This window comes from Cavia porcellus, unplaced genomic scaffold (genome assembly GCF_034190915.1).
Source record: "Cavia porcellus strain 051 isolate PalLab524CR breed Dunkin Hartley unplaced genomic scaffold, mCavPor4.1 scaffold_26, whole genome shotgun sequence".
NCBI lineage: Eukaryota > Metazoa > Chordata > Mammalia > Rodentia > Caviidae > Cavia > Cavia porcellus.
Window position 1 is genome coordinate 26,777,503 of NW_026947509.1, and position 14,912 is coordinate 26,792,414.

A 14,912-nucleotide genomic window follows, 5' to 3' on the forward strand; every position below is an offset into this window, starting at 1 on the left:
TCCTATTTGAAAATGAGCTATCTCCCTACTTCTTATTGATTAACTTTTATTGTGCTATTAACTGATCATTTCAGTTTCTCCCAGAAGAGAAATTATGCAATATTTAACCTTGGGTAACTGACTTATGTCACTTAATAGTTTCAAGATATGTTTATTTTCCTACAAATGAGTCAAGTTTATCCTTCTTTATGGCAGAATAGTATTTCATCAAATGTGAATATTACCATATTTTCTTTATTCTTTTTTATATTGGGAAAGGTCACAGTTTTGTCAAGCTTGAAACTTATTTTTGCATTATTGGAGTATATATTGCTAGATATTAACTTTCTTAGGTTCTTGTATCAAAGACATGGGATGTGTTTTTTGTTTGGCCAAGCAGATACACTCACTCTAGGTTTTTGTTCAAACTCTAATAAATCAAGAAGAAAGTGGGAAAATGATGTTGAAATATTAGTACAAAATTGTGATAAAAGAGATAACACAATTATTGCAACAAATAAAAGTTCCTGAAACAGAATGGCATCAGTAGCCATAGCATAAAGTAACCCATTGCAGCAGCTGTGGCTGTGGTAAAGGTGATTTTCATCAGATCACTTTTACAGAACAGCATCGCTAAGCCTTAGCCTTGATTTTTTAGCTTTCATTGTTCCTGTGAAATTCCTAATATTTCACTAATAAATCTCTCCCTTTGTCTTACTTCATCAGCCAGGATTAACTTCAGTAATATGGAAATAAGAACCATAGTTCAAAATCATGCTGTGCTACAGTTGCCTTAAGTTGGGAGAATGGGGTTAACTGCAGAGAAACAACCTTTTAGGACTTCTGAGGACCCCAAACTCTTGCTGGGCTCCATAGTGATTCAGAGATTATTGTCACTTAACATATTAAAGTACAGAAAAGATTCTAAAAGTCAAAATAATTTGGAAGAGGCCCATAAAATCACTTTTATATTTAAAACTTAAACGTGGGATCTGATGTACATTACATGTCCAAATCATTAGCTTTTTCTTCAGCATATAGGAAACTGCTTCACAAATGCCACCCCACACAACAAAACAAAATTTTGTGCCACTGTTCAAAACATAATCATTTCAGACTGCTGACATATGGTAAAGTCAAGTACAAGAGTTCAATCATATTGCAACTGCCTTTAAACAGATTACATTTTGGTTGGTGCAGTCTATTCTCTGGTTGCCTTTGTGTATTTTTTAAAACAGTAGATGATTCTCCACTAACAATCTCAGATGATATGAAACCCAAGTTTGGGCAAGCAATACTTAATACTTTTATATAAAAGAATATGTACATGATTTTCTATGTGTCATCTTTAAAGTTGGTTGGAGAATTTCTTGTTTTTCTTGTTACACACCAACATTTTATCAATACTTGGCAGTGAAAAAAAGACAAAGAAAGAAATATATCCTGAGTCTTTGATAGAAATTCAAAGTTCAAACAGAGAACAGAATGAAAGAGTGTCACAGTGTATGACTGTGGATGTGCAGCAGATGAAAATGATTACTAAGAGACAAAATACAGTTCAATCACCAAGAACCCAGAGGGGCTGCTTCTTCAGTATAAGAAAGCCTGGGAGAAATGACCCAGAGCTGATACCTCTGCAGTTATTTATTGGAAACTCAATAATATGTGAATAACATGTACAAGTAAACCACCTGAAACATTTTCAGGTAGGAGTTTTGGTCAGGGGACAGGGTAAGAATGAGATGATTTGCTATGTGACATATGTTGGTGTAGTTTAAGCAATGTTATTGAAGGGACACAATTGTGGCCAGTGCAAAAATCCCTGAGAATAACTGTTTTTAATTATGTTGATCATTGTCCTCCAGATCCTGCTATGAATTCCAGGAATCCTGAACTATTGTCTAGAAAGTTCCTTCCTTTTTTGCATTCGCTGTAATCACGCTTTTGGTCAAAGTCTCCCCAGGAAAGACAGATAATAAGAAGTGTGGGGATAGATCTTAATGAGAAGGGAACAAAAAAGGGAGTGGGGAGGGTGAAGAAAGGGGATAAAAAAGAATAATGATGTGTTATATATATATATATATACCAACTGTCCATGACAAATGTGATCGTTATGTACTATAAACATGTACTAATAAAAATAAGAAAAAATAAACTGATTTTTTGTGAGAACAGAGATGTTACATTTTATTATTAAAAAGCTATAATTGGAAAGGAAAATGTGAAACTCATTTTAAATACATAAAATAATAAGAGGCTAAAAGTCAATATGCGATTTGCAAGAATAAAATCTTAGCTTTGTTAATACTAAGTTGATTGCATTAGTGTCCATAATTAATAATATTTCGAAAATGGAAAACCAATATATTGGTGAACAAAATTTGCACAAAATTTTACTACAATGAAACCTTAAGATTGTCATCACTTTTTGTTGTTGAGATAGTATGAAAGTTCTTTGTGAGTAATGAGTCATATTTTTATGAAATCAAACACTTGGATGTTTCAGAAAGTAGATATTCTTAAATGAGAAAAACATCTGTATTCCCAAGAGAATGATAGACAGATATGTATCATTTCTCTGTATTTTTAGAAATTTCTTTTGATGGTGCTTGCAGGACTTTCTTCAGAGCATCTTTCATGTCTTTGTTCCGGAGACTGTAGATTAGAGGATTAAAGAATGGGGTCGCCATGCAATAAAACAGCGTCACAAATTTCTGTGTCCCAGGATGGCTCCTGGAGCCTGGGCTCACATACATTACCATGACTGAGCCATAGAACAGAGAAACTACCAAGAAGTGGGAAGCACATGTAGAGAAAGCTTTGTTCCTGCCTGAGCCAGCTGGAACTCTCAATACAGCTCGCAGAACCAAAGTGTAAGACCCAAGAATGTAGAGAAATGTGATGAAGATGATGAGTGAGCTTACAGTAGCACAAGTTAGAGTAGTTTTAGGAACTGGTAAACAAGATAATGCCAGCAAAGGTCCCAGGTCACAGAAAAAATGGTCAATGATGTTAGGGCCACAGAATGGGACCCGAGACATAAGAATTGCAGGTATCAGAATGGATAGAAAGCCACCAACCCAGCATGAGATTACCAAGCGGGCACACAGATGGTGAGTCATGATAGTGGGGTAATGTAGAGGCCGACAGATGGCAATGAACCTATCAAAAGACATCGCAGACAGAAAGTAGCCCTCTGCAGCACACATGGAAAAGAAGAAGTAGAATTGGAGCAGGCAGCCAGCATAGGAGATGCTCTTGGTCTGAGAGATGAGGTTGGCCAGCATTTTGGGCACATCAGAGCTGACATAGCAGATTTCCAGGAAGGAGAAGTTGGCCAGGAGAACATACATAGGTGTGTGGAGCTTCGGACTGGACCACACCGCCCAGATGATGGATGTGTTTCCCATGAGGGTAAGGATATAGATGAGGGAGAAGATGACAGAGAGGAGGATCTGGATCTCTCTTCGGCAGGGGAAACCCAAGAGAATGAACCTATTCACAGACCCAGAGATATTACTGGCTTCTGTGATATCCATTCTTCTAATCTTAGGAAAGGAATAAACATTAGTCATTTTCTCTCCTTTGTAAAGTTAATCTCTTTTTCTTCTGACTCCTAGACATCTTATTATTCTCTTATAAGAAAGCATCACATGATTCCAAATTCACTCATTTCTGAAGAATCTGACTTAGTCCAATGAGATCAGGATTTTAGGAAGAACCCGGCTCACCGTGTTACTATATGCTCCTGTGACACCTCACTGTACCAATCTAAAATTTCAGAGTATAAATCTTACTGATATCACAAGATGTAGAAGCTGAATGACTCTACTTGTGATTAAATTCATTCTACTTTGACGTATAATTTCATAACTTACACACATGTATTTAAATACCAAATATTTTCTTTTAGTTGCAAAGAAAATTTTGTTAGGGTTTAGAGAAAAATTCTCAGCAAAATCAAAGATTAAATGTAATTAAAAACTAGGTCACTACAAAAACAATGTATTATTATGTTGTATGTAACATAATATTTTTAAGAGACATGGTCTTGGTTGTTAGCTGAAACTTGGTGCTGAGGACACTGTCACAGATCCATGCTAGTTCTTGCATATTAGCTTCTTATAACAGGTGCTTAACTTCTGCCTTCTGGGCAACATTAATTTGACACTGAATAAAAGGACTGTGGTTGGCTTTACTTCTTTATTGAGATGCCGGCTTTCTAGCAGAAACTCTTAGCTTAAATACTTCTTCATCTTGTTTACTGCACAGGTGCTAAATTGTCTTAAAAAATAATAAAGGAAAAAATAAAGAAGAGCACATGTTTAACATCAGTATAGAATGTTTGAAAGAATTTCCAGAATTATCAAGATCTATTTCCTTCTATTACAGAAACTAAAATCAGGGAGGTTAGACTAACCCAAAGTCATCCTGGCTTTGGTGGAAGAGATAGACCTCTAACTCCTGACACTGAAATCTTTGGGCATTCTTCTCAAGTCTTTTCTCTTAGCTCTGATGTCATGAACCATCTGGTTTTGTCAGCTCAGATGGTTACAAAACTATCCAATGTACATATTGAAGGCTTCTCCTTTTGAATTTGTTTACTACTTATAATAAAGAAAGACTTCAATAAAGTTACCTACCAAAGATGGAAATCACTGCATCATATCCCCATTTCTCTTTTATCCTCCTTCTGCTCTAGTTCTTGACATCATTTATGACATAAATCCATTTTGGATACTTTCTGTAAAGAATATTTGACTTCCAAGATGGAGTGTATTGATATCACTAAGTCTTATTCCTTTTAAGTTTTAGTCTTTTTGAAAAAATATTAATTGACAAACAATTGTAGATATTTAGGGAGTAGAAAGTGATGTTTTGATGCGTATACATTATGAATGGTTAAATTTTGCTAATTAAATATCATCACATATACATTATTATTTGTGCTGAGAATATTTAAAATGCATCATTTTAGCAATTTTCAAATATGTGGTACACTATTATTAACTATAATCACAATGCTGTGCAGTATTCTAAAATACATTTATAAATATTGCATTCAACTTTATTCTTCCTCTGAATTTGTTGATTCTGGAACCTTTTTTGTTCTGCCCACCTCTCACCTATATTCATAACACATTAGTATGTTTCCTTATTGCATTTGATTCATTTTGTTCCTATGCAACTTGTTTTTATTAAATTGACAGCAGTGCATTTGGAGGCACTGCCTTTGGAAAATTGTTTGGAGGTGAACTCAGGTACCACAGGAAAAGATGGTTCACAAATTTCTCATAGACTTTATGTAGTTTACAAAAGTTATATCAACTGAGGCCATGAATCAGGCATCACTCAGGCAGGATGTTACCATCAACTGCCAAAGGGTGGTACAAATATTCATGTGTTCTCATAGAGACTGAATATACAATGCAGAATGGTAGACTGACATGGGAAATTATAATTCATAAACCAAGGTTATAGACTCACTGGAGGAGGACATGTTTCACTGACTGGAACTACACCAGATTACCTTCACTTTCTGTCCTTGAGATTTAAATGAAATTCTTTTGTATGACAATAATCTTACACATTTGAACTATGGTGAGCATGACTGCCTGTAACATGGCAAAGAAAAATGAGGAAAGATGAAAAGAGAAAAGCATACGTGTTGCAAGGATACTGCATTCAAAAGAGAAACGCTCTTTAATGGTTGTTCAAATCAATACAAACTCACCTTGACAGTAAGGGAAGAATAAGGAGTCCTTTAGAAGAAGACCGATGTTTCCTGGGTGGCTCTTGAATGAGTGATCACTAATCAGAAATTAAAGGAACACAAAGAAAAGCAGGAAGTGGATTTCTTTTCAGGTTCTCATGTACAACACAACTTGTAACTATTCTGACTTCTCTTGCTCTCTGATTCAGCAGCAGGCTTCTTGTTCTTCCAGGAGTCCTCCTCTCCCGCCCTCTCCTTCTGCTCCAAGTTTAACATGCTAAGGTCATTCTCTCCCTGCCTCATCATTGTGGCTTATACCTACAACTCTATGTTTATTTTTCCTTTTACTGAAAGAATATAAGTTTTAAAACTGCAGTCATCTCTAATGAAAATAATGAGCCATTACTTACACTTACTTTACCTCTTCTCAAATGAAACGGTGTCCACTAGCTCCTATCATCTTTTCATCTGGAAGAAAAAGCAAAAGAGGCTGATGACATCTCAGATTCTTCTGATAAGAGTTTCAAATAAATATTTCTAGAAGAGACATTTGAGATGCCATACAGGAAAGAAGGGAAGTTTATGAAATAATTATATAGTAGTTTACATACTATTGTGTAACATAAAATATATTTCTACATAAAAATACAAAGGAAATTCACAGTCTTCTCTCTGAAGCAACATCACACACAGTGAACAATGCAGCTGGCAGCTATGGGCTCCCACTTATTCCCTCTTAGAAATTCTGAAGTAGGCTTACACAATTTTGTATTTTAGTGACACCATACCACAAAATAGAGTTTCACTAAGAATCATTTTTAGATATTATACACAAAAAAGAGTAGAGTGCCAGGAAGCTATCCCTTTTGTTCATTTTTAGGTTTCCCTTTCTGACCTCATAGTGTCCCTGGAGGCTGCCCCTCAAGAACACTAGGAATAATCATGGTGCATCACTCCATCCCCCAGTGTGTTCTCACTTCAGCAATGAGTACAGAGGTGAAAGGAGCCCCTCTCTGAATCCATCAGTGAGACTGTCAGCTCGTGTTGATCCTGCCAGTTTGTAGTTTATGTGGTCATTTCCAGAGTGGCTTTAGATTAAAACAAAAACAAAATGGAAAAAAACTCAAAACAAAACAAGCTTCTCTGTATTGGATGACATCAAAGGCTTCAGAATTTTGAAATTCCCATGCTATTACCTGTGTAGCTTCTGTGTGGGTTAGTTAAAGTCCACTTTAATGAGTCCTGTGGGCATCAATTATCCGCTAAGAGTAATCTCTCTGGCCATTGCTATTAATCAGTATAATGGGATTAACACTTGATTGCTTCCCTGTACTTATTACATGTTACATAATTTATTAAACTCTCACACTGCACCCATCAATACAAACATTTACAAGGGTCAATTAAAATACAAGTATATTAAAAGTAAATTGTTGCCCTCCATTTGTCTGCTAGAATCCTGAAGCAGGAGTTGATGCCTACTGGCAATGCTCAGTTACCTTCAGACTTTGTGAGTATAGGAATTCTTGGGGCCTATATAACATTCACTGCATCATCTCATAAATTTGCTTGCAAGGATTTTATGTCCTTTTAAAATTTTAAAGTGATCCCCTGGCCTAAGGATTTAAGTACTCGTTCCATGATTTATTTCCTATTTAGATAACAATTTTAGTATTTTCTAGGTTTCATTTATTAGGCCAGCAGATTTCACATACATTATGTAGCATAAACCTGATAAAACACTTTTGAAAACAGCCTAAGCACAATAAATAAACAGAAGCTGGAGAAAGCTAAGAGTTTAAATTTAGCAGTAATTTAACTTGTTTTTTTTTTTTTAATTTTTCTTTCTACAAATGGTGAAAAAAAAAAGAGAGGGGAAAAAAAAAAGAAAAAGAGCTCTAACGGATATAACAGCAAGTGTTAAATAGCTAGGGGTGTTAAATAGCTGACAATATCAATGTTTTTGGATCATTGAACACAGCTGTTTGCAGTCTCCCTGTTTGAATGTCCACCTTGTATTCTTTGATACTGTGATTTGAGGAACTATTTTCAAGATGATAATATGTAATCTACTAACAGGTGATTTCTTACTGTTATGTTTTGTTTTGTTTTTTGTTTTTTGTTTTTTGTTTTTTTTTTTTTTTTTTTGTAGTTCTGTATTACGTGTACCCTTACACCGCTTTGGTTTGTTTTGTGTTTTTCTCTTTTTCCTCTTAAATAAAAAAAAAATGGTGAAAAATAATTTCTCACCTGAGACTATGTGTTTTGTTTTTCTGGACATTTGCTATATCTTTTGATCATACCCTAGATCCAGCCACCTTCAAATATCCTTACTTATGAGTGCACAAAGCTGTGGAGGAACAACTAAATAAAAGATATAACACAGACCCACTTTCAGAAGTCACCTTCTTTTGTAGATTTTAACTTGAATTGGGAGTCTTCTCTCTTGATTGGGGGGTCTTCTCTCATCAAAAGTATGACATGGCCAAAATCAGCTAGAATATCCCTAATCCAAACTTACAATCACACTGAGAGAACATGTTTATTTCAGCATAAACTTTCTTCACTCTATTTGATTACAAAGCTCAGCACCAGAAAAGAAGAGGAAAAAAATATGTACATACAACATATACATAGAAACATGAAAAACTAAGGCAAAAATGCCCCCAATCACTCCAAACTCTCCTAAGACTGATCCAGGCATATTGTTGTAGAGGAAAGCTAAGGTCAGATAACAGAGAGGTGTATAGTGATTAAAGAAGAGCTAAAGAAACTCAGTAACTTATCAGTAGATATAACCTAAATATGATGAAACCAACATACAAACTGCCCAATGTAAATATGGGCAAACCACATAGAAATTTGTGGGAACCAACCAAAATGCTTGAAATTATGAGTGAAAAATTAACCAGAGACACAGACTCCATGAAGTTCAGTCTAAAAATTTGCATAGAATTCATAAGTTACAGAAATAAGCAACATAAAGAAAAGATTTTGGAATTCAACAAAAATAAATGGTAAATCACAATGAATTACTCACTGTAACCTTACAATGAGAACTGGAAAAGTTAATCCAAGAATTACTAGATGAAACTAAGAATACTATTCTAAGGGTAATTGGAATTGAAAAAAAATTAGAAAATGTCATATGTGGAATAAAAATGTATTTACAGAAATCATAAAGGAAACATTCCAAGTATGAGAAAATATTCTAGCATACTAGTAAATGAGGCTTATAGAACATAAATTAATGATGAAAATAAAGGTTCCCCCAAACACAATGTAGTCAAAATCCCAAATGTCTAATAAACAGCAAAAAATCATGAATAAAGGTAAACTCTTCAGGATTACTGAAGATTTATTTAAAAGCCAGGCAAGCCTCAAGTGTTTTAATTACTAAAGGGAAACAATTTTTGGATTAAGTGTCCTGCAAAACTATCTTTTAAAATTGATTTAGAAATAAGGATAGTACATGACAAAGAGCATCTAAAGAGATACATAAGCATCATTCCAGTATACCAAAAAAAACCCCTAAAGAATATCCTAGGTAGAGATGACAAAGCCCTATTGAACATTGAAACAAAAATCCTCAGTAAGATACTGGCAAAAAATGCAGCAAATCATCAAGATCATACACCATGACCAACTGGGTTTCATCCCGGTAATACAGGAATGGTTCAACATACACAATCAATAAATGTAATATAGAATATAAGTGGAGTCAAAGACAAAAGTCATATAATCATCTGAATACATTCAGTAAAAAGTTAGATAAGTGAAATAAATCAAACTCACATGTATAAATACCGAATAGTTTCCCTAGTGTAAAAAATGAGAAGAATATATAAAAGTATGTGGTAATCATGATTCCCAATCATATTGGTTTGAAGCCATATAATGTTTTCACTCATTAATTGCAATGGTTTTAACCTGGGTTGTTCGATTTTAGTATCTGTGATAGTACGAATAGCTATTTTGAAGAAAACAACACAACATAAAAGCCAGTGCTGATTTAATATCATCTTGTTTTGAAGTCCCACCAAGCTGTTGTACATCTGTCTCTACTGGTTTTAACATGTTGTATCTTACTATATTTTACTATATGCAATAGTATAAACAAAAATTTTTATAGGCAAAGAGATAATATATAAACCATTGTTCATTTTCTGTTAGCTGGTTCTAAATACCCTGTAATTCTTTCATTCTCTTGAATGGCTTCACACTGTCTTGATATGCTTGATGCTATAGCATACAAAGTTATACTCGAATAATTCAAAGAAAGAGGCACTATGGTGACTACTATTTATGTTAGATTATCTGGTGGTGAAACGCAATGATGCTTAAATTGTGCGGTTCTAACCTGCATTGTTCGGTTACAATGTCCTCTTCTATCTCAATCTCCCCCCTTTTTTAATAATTTATTTTTTTCTCTTTTTTTCAATTAAGGGAAAACTAAATTTAAAAATAGCAGGATGTATTATAGTAACTTTTTTGTTTTCTTTTTTTTTAGAAAGATTAAGTGGGAAGTATTTTTACTTATTTTTTTTATTTTATTTAAAAGGAAAAAGAGAAAAACAAAACAAAACAAAGCGGTGTAAGGGTACAAGTAATACAGAACTACAAAAAAACCAGTAAGAAATCACCAGTTAATAGATTACACATTATCCTCTTAGAAATAGTTGCTCAAGTCACAGTATCAAAGCAAACAAAGTGAACATTCAGAGAGACTGCAAACAGTTGTGTTCAATGATTCAATCAAAAACATTAATATGGTCAGCTATTTAACACCCCTAAATACACAACTTTTTTGTTTTCCTATTAACCTGATTTGAATTCCAGTATTGCTCTCCCCATCTTGTTCTGTCTGATTATTCTATATTCTATTTTGTTTGATAGTATAAGTTTGAGGGTATATGCAACCACTTTGAAGGCAATAAGATATACTATGATGCCCATTTGGTTTGACTGTTATCTTTTTTTTTTGAAGTCCTGTAAGGTTTCCAGTGTAGATTTTATTGGTCATGTTCTGAACTGGTTTGATCAAATCTATTATACCTGAAGATATAGGCAACTCAATTTAAAAATAGGAAGAGGCACAGTGGTAACCACTTGTGATCCTGGTATTCTATTTTTGCATCATGTACTATGCCCATCCTTCTGTTCTAACTGACTCTGTTTTGCTTAGTCACGTTTGGTTTTATTCTCTTCAAAAAAAAGTAATAAGAACTGTGGAAGAAATAAAACCCAAAAAGTGTAATTGTTATTGTAAAAAAGAGAGGAAAGGAAGGTGGACTAAGGGATATAACCACAAGTATGTTTGAGTGTGTAGGATGGAAAACTGTATTACTGAGCTTTTGTTGGATCATTGAACAGAACTGTCTCCAATCTCACTGTATGAATGTCCACTTAAATGCCTTTAATTTTATAATTTGGACAACTGTTTCTAAGAAGACAGTATGTAACCTATTAACTAGTGATTTCTTACTGTATATTTTTTTCTTGAAATTCTGCATTAGTTGTAACCTTTTACTGCTTTGTTTTTTTATGTTCTTTCTTTTTTCCCTTTAAAAAAAATCACTAGTTAATAGACTACATACTGTCATCTTAGAAATTGTTGTTCAAGTTACAAAATTAAAGCATAAAAAGTGGACATTCCTAGAAATATATGAAGTACCAAAGCTAGATCAAGAAAATATAAAACTGCTGAATAACCCAATTTCTATTAATGAATTGAAAATTTAATTAAGTCGTTATCTACAAAGGAGAGCCCAGTCCCAGACGGATTCACTGAGGAATTTTACAAGAAGTACAAAGAACACTTAATGCCAACACTCCTCAAACTCTTCAATAAAACTGTTGAATAACCCAGTTTCTATTAATGAAACTGAAAACATAATTAAGTCCTTACCTACAAAGAAGAGCCCAGGCCCGGATGGATCCACTGCAGATTTCTACAAGAAATACAAAGAACACTTAATGCCGACACTCCTCAAACTCTTCAATGAAATCAAAAGGGATGCAATTCTTCCTAAGTCATTCCTGGAAGCAAATATTACTCAAGTACCTGAGAAGGACCCAACCAAAAAAGAGAACTACAGGCCAATATCCCTAATGAACACAGATGCAAAAATCCTCAATAAAATATTGGTAAATAGGATACAGCAAATCATCAAGAAGATTATACACCATGATCAAGTGGGATTCATCCCAGGCATGCAGGGATGGTTCAACATATGTAAATCAATAAATGCAATCCACCATATCAATAAAGCCAAAAGTAAGAATCACATGATCATTTCTATAGATGCAGAAAAAGCTTATGATAAGGCCCAACACTCATTTATGATAAGAACCTTACAGAAAATTGGAATAGATCGTCTTTACCTCAACATAATAAAGGCCATCTATGACAATGCAACAGCCAGTATCATATTAATGGCTAAAAACTGAAGGCCTTTACCTTAAAATCAGGCACAAGACAAGGATGTCCCTTAGCACTGCTCCTATTTAATATAGTACTGGAAAGACTAGCCGGAGCAATTAGATAAGAGAGAGAAATAAAAGGGGTAAAGATAGGAAAAGAAGAAGTTAAATTATCATTATTTGTGGATGACATGATTCTCTACATAGAAGACCCCCAAAACTCCATTGAAAGACTCCTAGATATAATAAATAAATTCAGCAGTGTAGCTGGATATGAAATCAATACTCAAAAATCAATAGCATGCCTATACACTGACAACAAAATCACAGAGAAAGAAATAAGAGAAGTCACATGCTTCACACCAGCAACCAAAAAAATGAAACACTTAGGAATTATTCTCATGAAAGAAGTGAAAGAACTATTTAGGGAAAATTACAATACACTGTTAAAAGAAATTCAAGAGGATCTCAGAAAATGGAAAGACATCCCTTTCTCATGCATAAGAAGAATAAACATTGTAAAAATGGTCATTCTCCCAAAACTCTTATACAGATTCAATGCAATTCCAATAAAAATACCATCAACATACCCCATACATCTAGAGAAATCACTCCTAAAATTCATCTGGAACCAGAAGATACCTAGATTATCAAAGACAATTCTAAGCAGCAAAGGCAAGGCAGGAGGTATCCCAATCCCTGACTTGAAGTTATACTACAAAGCAACTGTAGTAAAATCAACATGGTACTGGAATCAAAACAGAGCCAAAGATCAATGGAATACATTAGAAGATACAACCACAACTACAAACACACTCAACCATCTTATCTTTGATAAAGGGGCCAAACATGTTCAATGGAAGAATGACAGTCTCTTTATTAAATGGTGCTGGAAAAACTGGCTCTCCACATGCCAAAACCTAAAACTAGGCCCATGTCTATCACCATGTACTAAATTAAAATCTAAGTGGACCAAAGATCTGAATATTAAAACAGAAACATTAAATCTTTTGGAAGAAAATTGGGTAATAACCTTGATGACATAGGAGTAGGTAGAGAATTCATGAACAGGAATCAAACCGCACTGAAAATACTTCCCTGAATCAATAACTGGGATCACCTCTTATTAAAAAGTTTCTGCAAGTCAAAAGAAATCTCCAGCATAGTGGAAAAAAACCCACAAACTGGGAAAAAAATCTTAGTGACCTGTCCCTCAGACAAAGGACTTCTGTGAAAAATATATAAAGAATTTAAAAAATCAGACCCCCAAAATTCAAAGATCCAATCCAAAAATGGGCATCTGAGATGAATACATACTTCTCAGATGAAGAAATACAAATGGCAAATAAATACATGAAAAAATTTTCATCATCATTGGTCATTAGAGAAATGCAAGTTAAAACTACATTGAGATTCCATCTCTCTCCTGAAAGAATGGCCGGGAGCAAGAAAACCAACAACAACAAATGCTGGAGAGGCTGTGGGGAAAAAGGAACTCTCCTGCACTGTTGGTGGGAGTGTAGACTGGTACAACCATTATGGAGATCAGTTTGAAGATTCCTCAAAAGGCTGAGATTGAAAGTCCCACTTGTTCCAGCTATTCCACTTCTAGACATATTCCCAGAAGGACTGAAAACATCATAGCACAGTGATATATGTGCACCCATGCTTATAGCAGCACAATTTGTAAGAGCCAAATCTTGGAAACAACCTAAATGTCCACCAACTGAGGAATGGATAAAAAAGTTGTGATATTTTTATACAATGGAGTACTACTCAGCTATAAAGAATGATCACATTGAGATATTTATAAATAAGTGGGTGCAACTTGAAACCATACTCATAAGTGAAATAAACTAACATATATAAATACTGAATAGTTTCCCTAGTGTAAGAAATGGTAAGAATACATAAAATTATGTGGTAATCATGATTCCCCATTATATTGTTTTGAAGCTTTATAATGTTTTCATTCATTAATCAGAATGGTTTTATTCTGGGGTTTTTGATTTTATTGTCTGTGATGGTATGAACAGTTATTTTGAATAAAACAAGACAATATAATAGCTAGTGCTGGTTTAATATCAGCTTGTTTTGAAGCACCAATAAGCTTTTGTTCTTCTGTCTCCATCGGTTTTATCATGTTGTATCTTACTGGATTTTATTATGTGTGATAGTATAGACAAAATTTTTTATAGTCAAGGAGATAATATAGAAACCGTTGTTCGTTTTCTGTTAGTTGGTTCTAAATACCCTGTATTACTTTTACCCTCTTGAATGGTTTTACACTGTCTTGTTATGTTTGATAGTATATAAATACTCAAATATTTCAAGGAAAGAGACACTATGGTAACTACTGTTATGTTGGGTTATCCTGTGGTGAAACACTATGTTGCTTAAATCGTTCTGTTCTGACTGTGTTGTTATGTCTTCTTTCATCTTAATCTCCTCCTTTATATATATTTTTTTAAATTAAAAAAGACCATGTAATAAATTTTGGTGAAGGGGAACTTGCCAGGTCAGTGCAAATCATTGTAGAAAACAATATTTTAAATTCATTTACATTTTATAAGCTTAGGCTCCTCACACACACTCTAAAATAGAGAAAGCCAGAAAGGTTAAGCTGTAATAATAGGTACAGTATTCAAAAAAGACTGGAGAGGTTGAGGGGAGTGTGAGTGTGTGAGCAGAGGGGAATACGGTGAGAGAGGGATGGTGGGGAGAGACCTAAGCAGATCCTGAAAGAGGAAACAGGGAAATGGGGCACAATTCAGGACCAGCAAACACTATTTTACCA

The 14,912-nt window shown here is 34.3% G+C and overlaps 1 protein-coding gene across 1 annotated transcript; it reads right to left on the reverse strand.

The window, feature by feature from the left end:
- Positions 1-2,549: 2,549 nt before the first annotated feature.
- On the reverse strand, positions 2,550-3,518 carry LOC100727517 (olfactory receptor 11G2-like). Its single transcript, XM_003474353.1, has one exon. It carries the CDS (start codon positions 3,516-3,518, stop codon positions 2,550-2,552), a length of 969 nt encoding a protein of 322 aa, XP_003474401.1.
- Between the last annotated feature and the right edge of the window lie 11,394 nt (positions 3,519-14,912).